The following is a 21104-nucleotide window of genomic DNA, read 5'->3' as shown; positions in this document are numbered from 1 at the left end:
TATTATGTTCTGCATCATATATGTATGAGATCAGATGATACATTCTGCATTAATGTTTAATCCACAATTTTCGAGTTTGTATGAAAAGTCTTGAATTACAAGCTATTCCCATCACGGTGACGTCCTCCATAGATTCAGTATGGTGTAAACAACTAACTGGGTCATCCTGCTTAAACAATGGCGTTCGTGGAAGTGATGGAAATTCCAACAGTGCTAGTGTTCGCATGGATCTCATAGGACAGTATACAATCGCCATGGTGTTGTATGTGGAAAAAAGTTTTAGTGAGTAGGGTTGGGTCTGCATCCTTGTAGAAGACCAACACCATAACACCCATTGGTTGAATGGAACCTGCAATATGACTACCTCAAGGGTGGCTAAAGTATACAGTTGGTTGTATATTGACTTATAAAAAACAGAAAAATAAAGAATAGGTAAAAGAATAGGGGGTGGGGTGTTCAAATATAGTGTAATGATAATTCTCTCTGAAATTCATGCTTCTAACCTTCACTTCTTCATACTCTGCGGTCTCTCAGCACAGGCAATTTTGTTGTAGAACCCTAGAAATTATGAAGGCACCTTTGCTACAGGTACATAGCAATTGCCCAATCAATCAGGGAAGAACCAATCACTATATAAAGCAGTATTTTATTGAAGACATATTCCCATTTTTGAAAGATCATAGCATTGCATTAAAACAGTATTCATATCAAAATCCACTTCTTCAAGAGATGGGTAGCAATCAAACAGGCCCAATTCACTCGTTTTGCATGGGTGTGCATTCAAATGCTGAATAAACATGAAACAACCTCTGAATCTTAGCAACTGTTCTCTGCTTAGTTCCCCTTAAGTTATTGTTGTATTCTTTGCAATATTGGGCTGTATAGATAAAATACAGGTAAGAGTTTAGTTAACTATGATCAGGAGTCTGCTGACACAATTGTTAAATTGGTAAAATAGTCACCCACTTGAAAGCGAGTACGTTGAAAAGGTTAAATATGACATATTTATTTGAATTTCTATGAATAAGAAAGCTTCTATTGAGAAGTATACCATAGCAGCAAATGGCACAAGGCATGGCATTTGCAGCAGCTGTTGATTATTATTTTTATTTTTTCCATTTGGTGCCCATGTCATGCAACGCCCATACTCTGCAACATCCATGCCCTGCATATGCATGACAGCCAAATAACCAGCAGGAGGAGGTATGACCATAGGTATGACATGCAATTCTCAGGCCCTAAGTCCTGTTGATACGTTTCATCCGGGTCCTCTTTCCTCCTCCCCTCTCCAAGTCGACTCGGGCTGACTGGCAGGCTGTTGAGTGACGTCACGGAGCACAGGAATGGCGGCGCTGGCTGATAGAGGAAGAACCTCTAAGACCATGAAACTTTATTGCTAACACCATTCACAGAATTCGAAACTGGGAGGATAAGTCAGAAACTTTGCACTGCTACAGAGAGGCCTATTTCACTCCCTTGTGGCATATGATACCAACGTCGGGAGTAGACTGCTGACTTGGGTAGCTAGGTAGCTAACATTGGCTACCTGGCTAACGAGTAGCTAAGTTCGCTGATAGCTAATAATAGTCAAAGCAAGCTAGCTTGTGCGCCTACTTCTAGGCTAACGCTAACTACCCACTTCAATTGGAAACGTTGGTTTTTTGCTATAGTTAACTTAGCTGTTTACCCGCAAGTGTACCAACAAGGCTAGGGTTAAGCTGGTAGTTTTAGCTGGCTAGGTAGCTAATAATCTAGCCAGACCGCGACGTCGTTAATTTTGCTTTGGTAGCTAGTTTCAGCAGTTGGGTCCGCTAGCTGTGTAATTAGCTAGCCATCAAGCTAGCTAGCGCTATCCATATCCTGTGCTACAATGGAAAGTTTAACCTTAAGTGATGTGGAGCAAAAATATTACTCGGATTTATTTGTCTACTGCGACACGGAGAACACCAAGAAAGTGGCCTCCAACGGCAGAGTTCTTGACCTTTTCCGAGCGGCCCAGCTACCTAACGAGGTGGTCCTGCAGGTAACTAACGTTAGCTAACTTACTGCTGGCAAGCACGTCGAGCTGTCACAACTGTAACTTAACATTGCAGGTTTCCAGCTAACTTGCTAGCGTTGTTGTAGTTTGCTAGTAAGCAGGTGGTGAAACTTTCCGCCACAACACACCTGCCGGCCCCGACTTCTCGTCTTCTGACATGTCAGGCTGTAGACCTATGTAATTAGCGAGCTTGACTGGCTGACCGTTATCTGATCGTTTTCTAACTTGGCTAGTTAGCTGGTACACTTGTCAGCTACCTGGCTACCTAGACAAACTGGGTACAAATCCGTTAAGGTCTGAAGTCGTAATTTCCATCCGTGAACCTAACATTTGCTAACGTGCTAGATTAGCTTTGATTTGTTAGTGAGATGGAGTAGCTAGCTAGCTACTGACTGTTGTCAGTTTTTGTACGTTACCGGCTAACGGCGTTACCTGGCTAACTAGTTAACTTGGTCGAATTGGTTTTATTGAAATGCTGATATAATTAGTTGGCTACCTACCTGGCTTATGGTTTAGATATTTTAGCGAGCTAATGGTTTGTGTGGCAGTAGTAGGCGTGACTGCATAGACGACATGCAGTTTCATTGCGCTGGATTGTTAGCTAGACTAGCTGACTAGTTAATAGCGATTCTACTGCCGTTCCCGGTGATTTAATTCGCACCGTGATGGTGAGGAACATAAATAGAACGTGTGCTGTGTGCAGTAGGCCAGTTTACATTCCATATGCAAAAATGTAGCTAGTTGTTAGTCAGATATTATGTGCAGAATCTGGCCTACCGGTGGTGTAGCTCAGTATCGCTAACTTGCTGGCTAGATAGAGTTTAAGGTATGTTTTGTGACTGTTAGCTATACCTTGTTGCAGATAGGCATGTTAAAAGCGGAAACGTGCACTGCTCGCTCGCTAGCTAGCTATCATTTAGAAGCAAATATAACGTTTGTTCCATAGTAGGCAACTATTTTCTATCTGGCTGTTAACTGTGACGCCTGTAGAATATTCAGCCCGCTTATTAGCTAAATTATAATACCCGGAACGTTACTTGAAATACGTATGTATTTAGCCAGTCGGAACAGTTTGAATCAGTGCAATCTGGACGTTATTATTCAAGTCTAATAAACCTTAATCTTCATTATACTGAAGCTTTCATGAGTATGTATGGTAATAATAGATTAATTATGTACCCAAATAAATTGACGTGGCGTTAGCTGACAACATGTCGACTCATAGGACATCCATGTAGTGGCTAGTGAAACGTCCGTCCTTTTCAAGGGTGGGACATAGCTAGATGGCCCTAAAGCAGTCAATTGCCGGAAAAAAGCAGATGGTCGAACCACTTGTATTCGTTTGACAGTGCGCAGTATTACAAACTGGAGATTTTTAGGTTTGAGCGCATGTGATTTGGAGGGGTGTGCCTTTTTGAGTCATCGGTTGAATCAGCATTTAGTGTGTTTCAGGGCATACTGTTCTGTTTCCTGGCTAGTTCTGCCAGGGGGACACACGGCCTACCTGTTAGTAATTTGTTTCAGGAGTACAGAATAGGTTGTGATCATGCATTTCGCTGCACGTTCCTACGCTTGGTGTGAGTTTCACTGAATACTATGCAATGAAACGGATTCTGTAAGCCGTTATGAGTCATCACTAAACGTGAACATGCTGGCTGTAGTCTAATTTAAGTTCCAACTGTATCATATGATTTAGGTCATTCCAAGGCATTTGTGGGTTCTCATACATGTCTTGCAGATTCTTCTCATAATATTTGATGGTTAATATTATACAAAATCTGATCATCCTTCCTGCTCCTGTTATGACGGTCAGTGTTCCAACATTTGGTTCTCCGCCTGGTGTAGATGGCTTTTCTTAATTGTTTTTAACCACAGTTACATTGCCCTTTGTACACGGAGATAAAAGTTCCTCCGCACGTATCCTTAGATGGACATTAATGTCCTTGGACCTTCCCATTATCAGAATATACAATGGATTAGACTGTCACAGTCTGCCTCAGTCTGGAGCTTGCCATGGTGCACTCCTTAAGGCAGGTGTTTCCTGAATTCTTAAAATATCACCAGCGTGCCCTGTAGTTGCCTTGTTCCTCTCTGCTGTTGTTGATGCTCAGTGTGGGAATTTATTTTCTGATTAAGATATTTATCACAGGCATCAGATTTTGCTCTGTCAGCATATCTCTGGTTGGTCGTTCCTAATCAATACACCCAATAAACAGAATATCAGTTTCTCTCTGTACACCTTTATTTTCATGAATTGATAAAGCACAATTTAGAAAGCACTTGTTATATGCTTTGTTTAAACTGCAGATCCACAAAATGTTGTTCTTAGTAGACTATTCAAGTGTTCTGTTTCAGGATTCAACAGTTGTACTGCTTTCATATTAATACAATGACTGATTTAGAGAAAATATGAAGGTGGAATTCTTGCAGTAATATGTTGAGCTTGTAAAGGTTTTTCATCTTTTAAGCTTTTCAGAAAATATGCAATTATTTTACATGTTTTCACCTTTTGCATTATCAGTTTTGTTCATTTTTTTTCTTTGGTAAATCTGAGAAATTTACAACAAAATGATAACGATTATTGCATATTCTTCTGTTATTTTTTTCTTTCTTTTGTACTGGAAGCCGCTTTAACATATGTAAATTAAAATTTTAATTTATTTCCACAAATGCTGAATGATTACTCAAACCTTTAGATGACCAACTAAATGTGCTGCATTAGACAAAACCTCAATTCCACGATATACACACTCAAAAGCATAATCTCAAGTCCATTACAGACTGTGTGCAGGCTCAGACTGTGCTGAATTTGCTCCGAGTTCGGTAGTGCGTTCTATTTTGGTGGGTACAGGGAACTGGGCAACACTTGTAGCTCGACCGCTTTTCCTCCTCAGGTCCGCAAAAAAAAAAAAAAAAAAAACTGTAGCAAAGGTCGGCAGGGCAGCTGCTGTTGGGGGACCTCCTGAAATGGATTGTACTTGTAGAGGAGTGCCCTTTGATTTATGCCTGTCATGATAAAAATAATGATACAGGTCGGATGAATATCAGGCTGCATTAAGCGAGATAGCACACACTCTCATGAGTCTAGCACTGAATAGCTGACCATAACTGGGTTCCCTCACCAATTTGACTGATTTGGAGAATGTACCCGACTCCTTTTGGGTCTTGAAATTAAATTTGTTTTAAATGTTGACCGTCCCCTCCCTCACTGTTTCGTTCAGGGAATAATCTGAACGTGTTAATGGCTTGGGAATTCAAGGTGTAGGTTACTGAAATGCAGCATCTGTGAGTAATTTAAGTGTAGTCCGCAGGTTGACCTCTCATTCGAGTGCTTTCCATCCTCGGTGTAGCGAATGCAAAAAAACACATGCAGGGCTGTAAAGTTTCTTCAGATTTAAGGTTCCTGCGTCGCTGGTGAAGGTTTTGCAGAGCTGCCTTCAGAATGTGCAGTTTAATCAGGCAAAGGACTTTTGATTCTACAGCAGGGTGCTGTGGGTTCATTTAAATATCGCTTTAAACAGTGACCCACCGACAAACTTCACCAATTTGACACGTTTCCTGATTCACAACCGCTGCAGGAGTAAATCCCCAAGGTCAGAGGTTAACATTTTCTGGTATTTTTGCTTTTTGAGGTATTGAGGCACGGGTCTGCTGTGTTTTAGGGTCAACTCGTGGTTACAGAGGGTCATTTTTTAAATTATAATAATTTTTTATTTGTTGTTTTTTTTGCAGATCACGGAGCTGTGCGGTGCCACTCGCCTGGGCTATTTCGGACGGAGCCAGTTCTACATCGCGCTGAAGCTCATAGCTGTGGCCCAGTCTGGGCTGCCGCTCCGGGCCGAGAGTTTGAACAGCGGTAAGCGGACAACCTTTTCACGATCGCCATTGCCGTTGCTCCACATATAGCTGAACATGCTAGGATTGACGGATATAAGGTAATCATTATGTTCCAGTATGCTACATCATGATTGAAAAATAGTGTTTGGTGTCCAGTTTCGTCTCGAATGTCATTGGTGGCAAACCTTAACTCTTACTCAAACCTTAAGACTTAAAATCACAGGTAAACCGTGCTGTGAGTCCCTTTCATATGTTGTAGCTGTGTTTGCAGTATGCAGCATAATGGCTGACACATGAAGGGGAGAGTATGTCTGTTGCATTTAAGGAGAACAAATGAAATCCAACCTTTTCACTTCTGCTCTTGCTTGGGCAAAGGCAAATAATTTAGCCAATTGCTGTGACATCATAAAATTGTATACAGGGTAATAACTTTGTACTAGTTTCTCCAGTTTATCTGATGACCAGTATGTCACTCGCAATGCAGAAGCTGTGATAAAGGCTTTTCCTGGTCAGCTGCGTATTCTGAAAGGAAGGACGGCTATCGCAAACCCGGCGATAGGATTCGGAGAAAGGGCTGAGTTAGAGAAAAAGAGATGACACAGACAGGAAATAAAGACATCCCCGCAGGCTGTAAGACGCAGCGGGGGGGGGAGTAGACGGTCGACAGGAAATTGCCAACCCTGAAACGAGGGCTCGAGCAGAGCTTGTTAGGAAAGAGTTATCAGTTGCTCCACTCCATGGGGAAATGGAGTTCAGACACTGATACGTTATTGAACTCTGGTGCACGATGTTAGTATTATAGGATTTGTTTTCATTATGTGCATTAGGGGATAGTGTTCCAGGAGCTGAACTGACTCCCTTTTTACAACTCAAGGTGATCTGTGGCATATCCCTGTCATAGTTTGTCAAAGTGCCTGTCTATTGTATTTTTACCACGGTTCAAACTGACTTAAATGCTACAAGATTAGACCATTTCATATTAGAAAGAAACTCTTATTGTAACACTGACCGGCTCTTTCAGTAAACGCCACACATTTTATCAGGCCTAAATATTAACACTGTGGTCAACTAACCCCCCCCCCCCCCCCCAAGAACGGTCAGTTCACCACAGTGTTAATATTTAATGATAAAAATGTGATAAAAATGTGTGGTGTTTGTTGAAAGACAGTGTTACAATAAGAGTTCTTTTCTAATATGCACTGGTATGTATAGTAACTTTTGCCATGCACCAAAATTGGACTGCATGATTTTTGTTATAGTTATAAATGGGTTACTGCGGGTTACAGTGAAATGAATTGGTTACGTACACTTACACTAGAGAGGAATGTGTTGTTGAGGCCTGTAACCATGTATGCCGTCTTTGCTCCTCCCCGTGTGTAGTGAAGGACCTGCCCCTGCCCAGGTTCGTGTTGGGCAAGAACGAGCAGGAGGCCCGACACGCTGCCCTGTACCCCGACTCGGAGAACCAGGGGCCCTACTCGGGCGTGATCCCGCGACCCCCCGGGCGGGTGCAGTCCAAGAAGGCGTCGAGCCACGAGGTGATCCAGCCGTGCGCGCCTCCGGCCGAACCTCAGGTGAGGAGCGCCACCGACCGAGCGGCCCTAAATCGACCGCCTCCGCCTCCCACACGCAAGCCTCGGCACTGACACGGCCTTGTGAAAAAGGAGAAGCCCCTTTTAACCAGGCCTCTGTCCAGTCACGCAAGGGAAACTTCCTCGCGAGAACTCTGTCAGCAGCTTATTCTGAAGGCATCGATTCCAAATCAGCGCTTTGTGCAGTTATGTGGTTAAGTTCGGTGTGAGTTGATGTTTTGGCCAACTGTATTTTAAATGTAAAATACACTAATGTGAATTAAACTGAAGGAGTACCGAAGGGAATGTTTTTGTGATTGTGCGAATGAGCTGTTTTTGGAATCGCTCCTGCACCATGGTGTTTTTGAGTTGAATTAGATTTTTCCACTAGACATCTTTTGGATTTTTTTTTTTTTTTTTTTTTTTTTTACAGCTACTGAGTAGATTGAAGTGTTTGTGCAAATGGGAGATGCCAGAAAAAAGTATTGTCCTCGTCTATTTTGAATTGACACTTGAATATAATTATAGAAGTTTGTTATAGCCCACATGACAAACTGGATTTTGTGAGATGGGATATTTTGGTGTTTATCCGAGATGTGGATATTTTAATTTGAAAACAGACAAAGCAGATCGCAAGCAAAAATTTCTGGCCCAAGCCTCTCCCTTGCCAGATTAGATGTCTCATCACTTTTATGTCTTGTCTTGTCACTTTTATGTCTCATCTTGCAAGAATGTAGAAACAACCTAAATATAGCACTGGGTTGAATCTGTTATGATTGAACTTCTGCCAGACCGTGTTATTGACATAACGATCGCTGTCAATGTCCAAAATAATTAGCCCATTGTGATATCAATGGCTGCCATGTTAGAAATGAGATAACACAGTAAATGGGATGGTTGAGCATCATGTATAAAGAGCACAGCAGTCTTGCATTGCACATCAGACGGTACAGATTTTTAAAGATGTAGTCTCTAATAAAACAGGAACTCTTTATTTTCTGTTCCCGAAATGGTCTGATTCCGCCCAGAATCATATTCTGTGAGTAGAACGCAGACTCAAGCCTGCAGGGCTCTGTTGGGACTTTCGCAATGCGAATCCCCAACCTGTGCAAATGTCTATGCTGCTATGCGCCAGCACATCCTTCATCATCCGAGGGAAGAGCATCAGCCCTGTGGCCACATTCGCTGGCAGAGTGAAGTCAGGTTTCTGTGCAGCTCGCGAAACCTGCTTGGACTTTTTAATCAAAAAAGGCTAGTAGATGATTAACAGCTTGCTGTCTCTTTCTCCCTCTCTCTCTCCCCCCTCCCTCCCTCCCTCCCTCCCTCTCTCTCTCTCAGCCTCCCTCCCTCTCTCTCAACCCCCCTCCCTCCCTCCCTCCCTCCCTCTCTCTCTCTCTCTCTCTCTCTCTCTCTCTCCCTCCCTCTCTCCCTCCCCCCCCCTTTCTGCTACAGCCTGACACCACGTCCCCCGTGGTTTCCCCCCACCAGTCTCCGCCGGCCTCCCCCAACTCCTGGAGAAAGCACAAGCGACAGACCAGCGGCGGGAACTCTGAGAGACAGCCCGCGGTAGCAGGTGCCGTCTGGACGCCCTTCGGTGAAGCACAATCAGGTGGTTATCGGGTGGCTGGCATCGCACGGCTATACCATATAGCGGCACGGCCGCTGAAAATATGGCTTGTCTCTCAAAAACACCCTTCTTATGGCTGGTATCTAGCCCTGCGGACGTACCAGTATGTGCTCTGCTTAATTCAAACCAGCCAACACTTGTTTGCATTATTCCTAGCTATTATTCACTGACATTTGAAGTTCTCATTCAGCCACAAGATAGTTATATACATACTTTCTTTCCTTGAAAGGTATTAACAGGAGCACAATGTTATGTAAAGTTACCCTGGGCGCACACACACCAAACATTTGCACTGCTTATTGGTTTAAATGTAAATATCACATCCACTGTGCACTGAATATGGTCTCTAAACAATCAATACCTAAGCTTGAAGTAATGGGCAGCACAAGAACTCATTAAAATAGGCGAAATTTCATAGTGTGTGATGCTAACCTTGTTGTTATTTTTTAGCCTGTTGTTTTTTTCTTTTTGCTAACTGTGCGCCGTTTCCCCCCCCCCCCCCTCTGCCTCGGAAAGGGCCGGTGGCAGGCGATGCAATGTGGTCTGCCCACTCTCCCCCTCCCGTTCAGGAAAGCTGGGTCAGTTTCACCGATACTCCCCCTACCAGCACACTTCCACCAATGCATCCCTCGTCAGTCCAGGTAGTGCAGCACATGCTCCCGCGGACCCTGTCGGCTTTCTTCCCTAACGGCTACGAGTCTCCGGGCTTTTTGGCTAGCGCAGTGCGCGCCGGTTGACCGATAGCAGGCCGCCATCGCTTAGCGAGCGCGCTCAGAACAGGCGGGCGATCTCCGGAAGGCTTTTCGCGGGACGAATTCGCTGCTTGGGGTGTAGGCCAGCGTGACGAGGGTCTGACAGGATTAGCAGAACATACACGGTTCCGTAGCAGATGATATCGATAGTGATTTTTGTTTGCAGATGGCTTCTGCTCTGGGGCATGCTTTATGAATGGCAATGGCAAGCAGACCTTGTAACACTTTGTCCAGACTGCTGTCGAACTTCTGTAGCTTCATTGACCTATATAAGTCTCTTTTGCTTCAAGTCTAAAAAAAAAAACACATTCTGTTTCTTTTTTTTAAATCTGTTGTGTTGATTATGGCCTAACTGTTGTTATACCAACAAGAAATGCAAAGGCATTTTATCACTTGTTTCCCATCAGCTTTTTGCATGGAAGACAAATATCAGAACCTTTCCACCTGACACATACGTACCTATCTGTTATTTTGTGTATTTTTATTGATCCCAATTCAGTTTCTTAAAGGCTTATATTTTGCTTGATACAGTACAGTTTTTCATAGGCTTAATGCTGGATGTCCTAAATATGTTTCTTCTCTGAGAAAATGATTAACATTTTTTTATTTTTTGTTAATTATGTCACGTGGGGGGGGGGGGTGGACTTTAGGAGAGCACAACGGTCCGAACGGTCGCGTCTGCTGCAACGGCGAATGAGCTCCAAAGGCAGTCCAGCAACTACGACGACCCCTGGAAGATCACGGACGAGCAGCGGCAGTATTACATCAACCAGTTCAAGACCATCCAGCCGGATCTGAACGGGTTCATCCCCGGTAAGAAAGCCAGCCCCTCGCCCCACTCGCGACCATAGCTGGGGTCTATCGCTTAAGAGCAGTTTCACTTCATTACGTGAGCATTTCTGCTTCCGTCCTCCCCTCCAGGCTCTGCAGCCAAGGAGTTTTTCACTAAATCAAAGCTGCCCATCCTTGAACTGTCTCACATTTGGTAAGCGAGCTTTGTGTCATGTCATGCTTTTGTGTGGTTAGAGCTTACTGTGTTCAGAGAGATAGCAGGCCGGTATACCTATGATTGGGTAAGGCCATCTGCTAGCTGAGGTCATTAAAAATGCATTTAAATGATAAGCAGTATGACATCAGCAGTGTTGTGAAATGAAAATGAAAAGTGACCTGAAATTTTGGCATGAAACTGCACTGTTTTTCTGAACGATTAATCCAGGCAGCCTTACTTTTAAAATGTATTTCATGCTTCTCGAATCACGTTAATAATGGAGTGTTATTCTTAGTTATTGCTTAACGGCTAGTGTGTATCCATCTCTGACTCATTTCCTTTACTTTTCAGGGAGCTGTCAGATTTTGATAAAGATGGTGCTTTAACACTGGACGAGTTCTGTGCTGCGTTTCATTTGGTGGTAGCAAGAAAAAATGGCTATGACCTTCCGGAAAAACTGCCAGAGAGCTTAATGCCAAAGCTTATTGACTTGGATGACTCAGCAGGTAAAAGCAAGGAGAGAGAGGCTTTCTCTCATGACTTTAAAAGGCAATGTTTTGGACATATCTTCACCATTTGAGCACTTGTTTGGAGAGAGCTGGCTGTTGTAACAAATGAAGAATAAATGCACTGCAGGCTAAAGCGGATCATTATTATCATGTTGTACAATTGCAAAGTTAAAGGGATAGTCCAACTTTGCTTTTTGGCTATTTATACCAAATTCATCCCTGTGCACCCAGTACAAAAATATTTGACAGTATCTAGAGGCAGCATTTTAGCCGTGCTACCTCAATGAATGGCTGCAGACAGAACCAACGTTGGCTTTGCTAAGTGAAGTGATGGGTGAGATGGCCAAAAATAAATTTGGACTATCCCTTTACGGTGCAGCGATGTGAACGTCCCCACTGTATGTGTAATTGAGTTAAAGGAAGAGCAGTGCGCTAAGGAAGTGAGCGAATGCGTGAGTCGAGCTGGTTTGGTTAGTTTGTCTGTTTGACTTCTCACACGAGCGTGTTGTTGCAGAAGTCCCTGACCCAGTCCCAGAGGTGGGGTACTCCAGCTCGCCTGTGGAGGTGACCCCCAACAAATCCCCCTCCATGCCCTCCCTAAACCAGAACTGGCCCGAGCTCAACCAGAGCAATGAGGTACAACCCATCTCGCATGCTCCATGACCCCTGCTTCACCTGCCGATGACCTTTGACCCAAAGAGCGGATTGGTCTGCTCTTGATGTAGAATTTAATGCTTGGTATTGTGTACAATTCTGCAAATATATTTTTTTAATTCATATTTTCATTGTGGCCTCCCTTCAATTGGCTGTTTGGTTGGGGGAGAGAGTTTCTAGGCCTTATCCTGTTGTGATTAAGCTTGTAGCCGACTGTGTAGTTTGCATTTGCGCAGTGAGACATTTGCTACAACTTTTGGTGTATTATATTTATATTTTATTTGTTGTTGATGTTCTCTCTGCCTCTTAAGTATACTTTGGATTTGCAGAAGCTCTAAGAATGTACTGGGGGAGGAGGGGGGAGGGGGTCCAGGTGAATTTGTACCCAATTCCTGCATTTTTGTGCAAATATATTGCCATTACTTGTTAGTTTATTGACCATGTACAGATGCATTTTATAGGATAGTCAATTTAGGCATTACATTTTACCACTTGGTAATTTATAGCACTTTACTGAAGTCATATGACAATTCATTTCCCAGTAAGTGATAAATTGAAGAATTCTATGCAGGTTCTGTCCAACCCCTTGTGCTGTTGTTAACTGAGCAGCACCAGTGAGGGCTTGGTCGTTTAGCCAATGAATGAGCCGGGAGCGTATTCATAAAGACTCTTAGCGCGCTCTAGGGAATGCACGCTAAGCATGCTAAAATGTTTTACCCAAGGAACTCTCCCTTTGAATGCGCTCATAACAGTCTGAGGCATGCCCGCGTGCATAGACACTTCACTGCAATGGCTGTTAAGAGCATAGGGTCTGGCAGAAGTGCTTTATCAATGCAGTTTTTAACCATTCTGCTCCTACGTGGAAAATGTCTGCTGATCACCAGTGCTGAAATGAAATGAATTCTTTGAGAGCCATTCCACATAACAAATGGATTTATAATTGTAGAAAACAAAGGTTATTACATGGTTTCTTTAAGTTGGTGACAAATTTTTAATACATCTGTTTAAAAAAAAAAAAAAAACACTCCCTGCCAATCAGTTAATACAGTCTCAAACATTCCTTGACATCCTGACTACCAACAACATATTACTTTCCTGATAATCACAGAGTGCCTTTAATTGCCAGCAGCTGCCATTTTCTGGTGTAAGAAAGTAAGAGCAGGACTTACAGGCTCTGAAAAGCTTTATAAATGGCTTTGAATGCAGATTCTAACAGCGAAGAGAAATGGGCAAATTTGAAATTCTCAGAAATGAGTTTCTGAGAGCTTGAGACTTAATTTTCCCTCAGACCTACTCTCAGCGCTGAAATTGAATGCATATGGGACCCGAACTCCCGCTGTGAAAACCAAATGTCCATCTTCTTAATTGTTGATATTTTTAGTTCTGTTCTTTTGTGATCAAAGTTCTCACTAACCAGTTCCAACCATTCCTTCTGTCAGGTTTTGCTAATGAAACATTATGAATAAATGGGTTTATTGTATGTTAATTACAGGTGTCCCCAGCCCCGCCCAAATGGCAGTGCTTCCATTGCATTGGTTGTGATCATGCCTCTGCAGCAAATCAGTGTGCTGATTTAATTATTTTTTTTCTTTATGCTCTTGTCTCTCCAGCAGTGGGAGACTTTTAGCGAACGCTCCTCCAGCTCACAAACTCTGACCCAATTTGATTCTAACATTGCACCAGCTGACCCTGTAAGTCAATCACTCAGTACGGCCGTTTCATTATTACTTATTTCATTAACCCCTCCCCAGCCCGGTTTTATCCCTTAAAACTCATGGTCCCAGCATGCCGCTGCAATTGCGGCCTTCCTGTGTCGTTTTGCCTGTTCATAAGAAGGCCGACCGTGCCATTCTTTTTCAAATTCATCATGTAACTTGCATCACAAAGTCTTAACTGTTAGTTTTTAGATGGCTTTGAGGACTTGAAATATTACATGCGTAAGGTTAAGTACAGAGCCTTGGAGTTAAGATTTGCTTTAAGAGCTTATAAGGACAGTCGTTAACACATTTCCTGTCTGACCGCCTGTAATGGTGTGGAAGGTCGTCACGGTTTCCCGCCACAAAATGTCCTGCCGTGTTTTCTGTGACGGAGCGGGGCGGGTTGCCGTGGTCGCGGCGTAAGGGCGATGACACGGCCGCCGCTTGTGTTTCCTCCCAGGATACGGCCATCGTTCACCCCGTCCCCATCCGCATGACCCCCAGCAAGATCCACATGCAGGAAATGGAGCTGAAGAGAACAGGAAGTGGTAAAGACGCGCCTCCTTTCCTCTCCGCTCAACGCCGCCCCACCCGCCACTCAGTTTGCGGCGGTTTTTTCGCACTTAATGTTTGAGTGTACCGGCATAACCTCTGTTCTTGTGAATTTATGTGGCCATAATCTGTATTGGATGTTTCAGTCCTATGATTTTTAACACTGGATGTAAAGATGTACCGCTCCTTATTCTGAATGCTTGTTTCCTTGCAGAGCACACACATCCTACGAGCCCTTTGATGGCTAAGCCCCCTGAGCTGTCGGAGGAGAATAAGTTAGCAACTTCTATGAAATTTGTAGCTGCAAATACCACAGGTATATTTCCTTGTGTACTCACCCACGCTGCTTCCACTGCACTGCAGAACTCAGTTTCATTGCTCATCATGCATTGATACAGAAACATTTATGTTACCAGTTATGGCTCAGTTAGACTTAAGGCTGTTTTGCTGTAACTTTCATAACTACCTTCATATCGCCCTGTGGCTCTGCTTTAGAGTTGCTGGCAGTAAGTGGTGTGATCATCAGACTTTAGCCGTTTCCCTGACCACCCGAGTTTGATCCCATAAATGTGTTTGTGTCAGGCCGTTGTCATGAAATGGCTATTTAGGGAAGTTGAGCGCCAGCGAAATGATGGCCCTGCGTTCGAGTAATTCTTCCTCTCCGTCTCACAGGCGATGGATACAGCAGTTCCGACTCATTCACATCAGATCAAGAGCCAATAGGCAGTGTCGTAACGAGACAAAGGTGGGCTAATTTCATCAGGGTTGCCTGAATCTGTCGTCCTGGAAGTTGTCGCTGTGGATGCGGAGGACAGAGCAGCGTGATTAGATTTTTCTCTTGAATCCCCCTGCGGTACTGCGGCATTGTATTTTTAATTGAGAAAACGGTGGAACTCGAGCAGTTTGTCATAAGAAGGGCAGGAGAAGCCTGACGGGCTGAGTGTGTCGCCGCTGTGAATACAAAGAGGTTTTTGTGTTTTTTTTCCTCTTCGCCCTCGGCTGCAGATCTCACTCGGGGACGTCTCCCGAAGGACTCAAAGCCGCGGCCCCGCCCCCGCCGCCCCCCAGGCCCCACGCGTCTCACTCGAGATCCTCCTCGCTAGACATGAACAGAAACTTCGCCGCCGTCCCCGCAGGTATGGCCATGGATGCTGATGCTGAAAGGGCGCGCCTCGACACAGATGAAAGAGAACCTGCACTTTGATTTGCCTGCTTTAACCCTCTGAAGAGCAGTTTTTTGTTTGTTTTTTTGGAATTCAGTGTTCTAGAACTTCATTGCTTTTAATTGCCAGTAGGGATTGTGACATCAGCATTAGAACGTTCACTTCAGAATGTTCACTTAGGAACATTCTAATCACTTGTTTGTGACCTTACACCTTACAGGGATAAATAGAGTACCTAAAACGACATTGCAGCGTTTGATGACGAGCGCCCATCCTTATCGTCGTGTTTGACTCTGTTCTACAGGGCAGCAGCCGGCCGCGGGCGTGGCCTTCCCCCCAGCGGTGCCTCCCCGCCCCCAGCCCTCGCAGGTACGCCCCGGCGCTTCGTGTCTGCGTGTCTCGCGCGCGTCTGCACGCTGACAGGAACTCTCCAGTTCTGTGTCTGCTCGTAGCTTCCTTTCGTGCCCTCTGAGCTTCCTGTCAAGCTTTGATAAGACCGTGGGTTGTGTGTGTTCAAGTTCCACGTATATCCTTTTGCTGTAAACATGTTATTGTATACTTTTCACTGTTTTCAGTGTGGATATCAAATTTAAAATGGATATTTCCGTAAAAAAATAATAATAAAAATAAAAAACTATATTAAAAATAGGCATTAAAGAAACTATATCATATGACTTCAAAAATTCAATTATAGTATTGGATGATTCTCTGTGTGTATTTAGGGTTTGTATCGTGGGTCAAGTCCACCCTCAGGTTTAAACTTTTTAGTGTTTCCATGCTCATTCAGTGCTGCCTGATGGACAGATGCAGTCTCTCAGAATTCCAGATAGTGGCTGTTGAAGTGGCAACTGGCAAGCATTTCTACCTTAGAAGACAATTACTTAAAAATACATTGGATTAAAAGCAATTTCTAGATGATTGTTGTCCACTGATACTTCGGGTCATAAAATGTAATTGAGCTCCCTATTTTAAGAGGTGTGGTGTGAATTAGAACGTTTAATTGCCCTGCCGTGGTCTGTAAGTGTGATCAGTGACTGAACGCTGTGTTCCGTCCCCCTGGCCGCAGGCTGCCGGCCCTCACGGCCACCGCCCGGTGGACGGGGACGGCCTGGCGGCTCACGCCAGCACCTCCCCGCAGCAGATCCCCGAGCAGCCCAACTTCGCCGACTTCAGCCAGTTCCAGGCCTTCGCCGTAGAGCCCTCCGAGGACGGGGAGAAGCACCCGGAAAGCTCGCAGGTGGGCGGAGCCGACGTCGGGATTTTAATTGGGCCAGTCGGTCGACCGGTCGGACGCGTTCGCCGCACTGCGTCCCGATTCTCCACGCGCGGCGAACCTGAATGTTTGCGGAGGTCGTGCCAGGAACGCGGCCGTCAGCTGCCGTTTGTCATTTGCGGAAAACGTTAAAGACGTCAGAGTGAATAATGGTGGCGATTAAGCCAAAGCAGCGGAATCCAGGGGCTGAGTTGGACTCTGTGCATAACATTGGTGTCTGAATGTGTTGTGTGTCTGAATACGTTTGTGTGTTAATGTGTTATTGTGTGTCTGATTGTGTTGTTGTGTGTCTGAATGCAATTGTGTGTTTTAATGTGATTGTGTATTAATGTGTTGTTGTGTGTCTGATTGTGTTGTTGTGTCTGATTGTGTTGTTGTGTGTCTGATTGTGTTGTTGTGTCTGATTGTTTTGTTGTGTGTCCGCTGTGTACAGGCAGAGAAGCCGGGGGAACCGGCCGGCTCGTTGAGAACGGCGAAGGCGGACGCTCCGGCGGAAGACCGAGCCGCGGCGGCTGTGAACTCGGTACGCACGACATCCCTGCAGTGACATCACTCCGCGTATTTAAAGGGACCTTCACCCTGGGGGGGGGGCGTTGATTAAGAATGTCTCATGTCATTCCGCCCAGTGGCATTGACTGTTTACGGTGTCCTGGGGTGTGGTTTTCATGGTCGTCGATTTGAATTAATGTCTTGGGTCTCAAATCAAATCGGAGGCTATTAAAACCACACCCCTGGACACTGCTGACTGCCCCTTCAAATAGGGAGACTTTGAGGTCTGAGGCCCCCACAGGGCATTGATCCAGAAACCAAGCAGAGATATTCTTCATTTACCGTTTTCTGCATTATTAGTTCATTTTTTCCCCCTTTGGAGGTCTCCTTTAATGACTGTCTGCTTATCATGACTTTCCACAGAAACATTAGTTCCCTCACATTCATATTCATGTATTTTATTAGTCATGTTAGATAATGTAATAATCTTTGCTATGTAACCGTGATACGTTGAACTGTATTGTGTTTGTTAATAATGACGGATGCTTGAATAACGTTGCTATCCTGTGGGGAATAATGAAACTGGTGATCAGGTTAGCTGTTTTTCATGCACACACTGACACGTGGGTAGCATGCAGATGCAGCCACGCCTCCTCACAGAACCCTGAGATTAAATTAACTGGGTAATTTAATAACTCTGAATAACCTGATACTGAACATGAAAGGCCTGGCTGTTGGGGACAGATTTGTTTTCCGAGGTGCCATTCTGCACAAAGAGCCCATTTGACAGGCGTCCCGTGTGTTCCCCCCCTCGACCCCCCTATCGCAGGCCAAAGGCTCCACGCCCCTCGCCCCCCCGCCAAAGCCCGTCCGCAGGAGGCTAAAATCGGAGGACGAGCTGCGGCCGGAGACGGAGGAGCACCCGCAGAAGCCCAACGTCATAGCGGCTGTGCTAGCGACGCAGCCCTCTATTCCCAGGTACAGAGACACCGAGGATCAGCCTTAAAGAGCAGCAGTGCCACTACCGCTGCTCATCCTCATGTTCAATACTGTGGAGGAGGAGGAGGACTATATTGGTATGACATGCAAAAACCTGCATGGGGATGCACATTTCTTTCTGATATATTCTGCAAGTTGTTTGAAAGTTTGTTTCTCTTTTTGGCTCAACTATTAAACACCCTTTAGAAGGTTGTATTGTGTTCATTACAGCGAGTTGGAGCTTGTTGTATTAAGTGAGTAGTGGCCTTGCAGGTTTTCTCCATTATTGTGTTCTTTTTTTAACAGATCAGCTGGCAAGGACAAAAAGTCAATCCAAGCCTCGATCAGAAGAAACAAAGAAACTAATACTGTGTTGGCCCGGCTCAATAGTGAATTACAGCAACAGTTAAAGGTAAGAATGGTTTCTCCCTCACCCCCACCCCGTCAGGAGACGGCAGTGAAAAATGCTGATTAGGCCTTGCAGTTTAAAATAAATAAATCTTTTGAACAACAGAGGGGGAAAAAAAGTAATCCTAGTCCTAAAATGGATAACGGTAGTAGCATAATCAAGCAAGACAATTGTGGCTACAACTCTGAGTGAACAAAGCAACATCTTGAGTCCTTGAGCGATGTGGGTGGGGCGTCCCAGATGCGGGGGGTGACGTCCGGCATGGTTTTCTAAAGCATATCCACGATGTTCGCTTTGGCGTTTGAGGCGTATTATTGGGCCTTGACATCACGCGGCGTGCAGTCCTTATCAGATGGAATGTGGGTCGGCTGTTAATGAGCGAGGGGGAGACGCAGAAGTTCAGCTGCGGGTCAGGCTGCTGTCTTGCAGGTTCTCCAGTCTCCTTCCCCTTTGAGCGAATGCGCTACCCATACAGAGCAACGCCTATAGCAGAGGGGCTCGCAATCATTTTGTTAATGGAGAGCTTGCTCTGCTGAGTCTCTGAAGGCCTAACGTATCACACGGTTGAACACTAGTGAGTTGGTAACACTAGTGAGCTGTAATCCTCAGTTGGTCTTGCAGATCAGTGACTAAAGCAACATGAAGACTCTGGGATTATCAGCTGCAAGCCTTGTAGGTCATGGTTGCCAAGGAAACACAAGGGGCCTGTGATCATTTAATGGCCAGTTGTAACGTTTTTGTTTAGACTGAGATAGGGAGAAAAGGGGTTGGGACGGACGGGGTGCTAAGCGGGATTTTGTGCTTTTCGTCCACAGGACCTGCTAGAAGAGAGGATATCCTTGGAAGTGCAACTGGAGCAGCTGAGACCGTTTTCACACTTATAACGGGGGAGGGGCATCCACCACGCGTCTGAACTTTCTGCGAGGCCGCGAGCGAGAGAGAGAGAGAGAGAGAGCGAGAGACAGAGACCGTTAGAGTCCAGCCCGTCCCCTTCGAGGACTCGAATGTTCACCCCCTATTCCCACCCCGCCTCTGCTCCAGCAGGCTGTACAAATGAACACGCCCCCTCTCCCCCCACCTCCCAGCCCACTCGCAGACACCGATTGGCCAGAGAGCACGTCGCTCCAGAGGGGTTCCGGGGGAAGGAATGTTCCCAATTGTGGCACTTTCATTTCAATTAAATAAAAAAAAAAAAGAAGTATATATTTAAAAATGTCTATCCCCCACCCTTACCAGAGCAGTGCTTCCGGTTCCCCTTGGCAAGTCTTCAGTTGACAGGAGCGACAGCGCACATTGCGGTTGTGGACAGCAGGTGGCGCACTTCAGCAAGAAGAGAGCCGGTCGGCTGAGCACCGGGCCGGACTGGAGGCCGAGGGAAGCGGCATGGTTATGAGTAACGACGGCCAGCAGTCATTCATGTTTATGACTCCTCCCCCCTCCCTGCGCATGCCGCAGTAACAATGGAGGGTCTGTCCCAGCGTGCGTCCGGGCACCAGCTACTAATCTCTGGCATCAAAGGACGAGCTTTTCCTTTTTGTTCCTGCGTCCCCAGCGGTTTTCTGAGAGTGACACGACAAATTGCGTACCTTGTACAGTACTTGACCCGAAACAACTGCATACACTTTTCCTCCTTTTTGTTGTTGTTTCTTCCTCTTTTTAGTTTACCTTTTCCACTTACACAGGCATTTTCTGTAGCTTACACTGTACCTTACCTGCCTCAGTCCCACTCCAATCACTGCGTTTCTCTCCTGACTGGGTAGAGAAGTGTGAAGCAAAGCTTAGAATTAAATGACTGCACCCCAATCCCCCCAAAACCATTTTAATCTGCATGTTTTTCATGTTCTTACTGAGTATGACGACTCAAAAAATAAACCACTTAATTTGCATAAGTATCTTAACTAGTATGACTTAATTTGTGTTGGTACCTAAACTTGTCTTTTGAGTCATTTTTTTTTCTTTTTATTTGTTCGATTTTTGCTTTGGATTTTTTTTTTCTGGAACTTTCCATGTTTTCGGTTTCTTTTTCACCTGTACTCTAAGCCTTACTCCTGCCGTTCAGATCTCCACCCTACTATACTGTCCCTGTACTGAACCAAGGCGAGCCTTCTTTTCCCTGCTGTTCAGGTTGATGTACTGTATAAGGGGTATGTTGTATATTGTATGATACACACCTTTTGATCTCATATGTAAATTTGCATTAATTGCTGACTAACAGCAAATATTCTATTTAATTGCTTATATTATGGCTGTGGGATCATAGATGTTTAACTGCATGGATGTCTCTGCAGAATGAACTAGCAGCTGTGTGATTTTTACACAAAATAAAAACAGCACAATATTTTAATCACCTCTCCTTTTATTCCCCCTTAGTCCCAGCAGCCTTACGTTTGTCATGTGGTCACGATGAAGAATTGCCAGACAAGCTTATAGGATCGTTCTCTAGTATTTTGATACCTGGCAGCAATAATAAAGCTGAAGTAAAGCATTTCTCTCCTTCGGCTGAGCTTGATTTTAAACAAGTTCATTTCTTGAGTGCTGTTTCCCTCTCAGATTTAAGTATCTGGTGC

General features: G+C 44.8%; 1 protein-coding gene across 5 annotated transcripts; it reads left to right on the top strand.

Annotated features, from left to right (window-relative positions):
* The first annotated feature begins 1304 nt into the window (after positions 1-1304).
* Positions 1305-20881, top strand: reps1 (RALBP1 associated Eps domain containing 1). Of its 5 annotated transcripts, none has more exons than XM_035421895.1 (20): positions 1305-2023; positions 5771-5894; positions 7256-7449; positions 8899-9055; positions 9602-9651; positions 10476-10638; positions 10747-10810; positions 11165-11319; positions 11837-11958; positions 13587-13667; positions 14134-14221; positions 14440-14541; positions 14898-14970; positions 15231-15361; positions 15693-15757; positions 16455-16625; positions 17095-17184; positions 17980-18128; positions 18435-18540; positions 19353-20881. In XM_035421895.1, the coding sequence occupies exons 1-20, from the start codon at positions 1871-1873 to the stop codon at positions 19419-19421; spliced, it is 2307 nt and encodes a 768-aa protein (XP_035277786.1). In that variant the 5' UTR covers positions 1305-1870; the 3' UTR covers positions 19422-20881. The 5 variants fall into 5 exon arrangements, with proteins under 5 accessions (XP_035277786.1, XP_035277784.1, XP_035277783.1 ...); XM_035421893.1 differs by having other exon boundaries at positions 9602-9714; XM_035421892.1 differs by having other exon boundaries at positions 9590-9714.
* Positions 20882-21104: the final 223 nt, after the last annotated feature.

The sequence above is a fragment of the Anguilla anguilla genome, chromosome 6 (genome assembly GCF_013347855.1).
Source record: "Anguilla anguilla isolate fAngAng1 chromosome 6, fAngAng1.pri, whole genome shotgun sequence".
In the NCBI taxonomy this organism is placed as follows: Eukaryota; Metazoa; Chordata; class Actinopteri; order Anguilliformes; family Anguillidae; genus Anguilla; species Anguilla anguilla.
The sequence above is the reverse complement of the archived record's forward strand: the minus strand, read 5'-3'. Positions and strand labels throughout refer to the sequence as shown.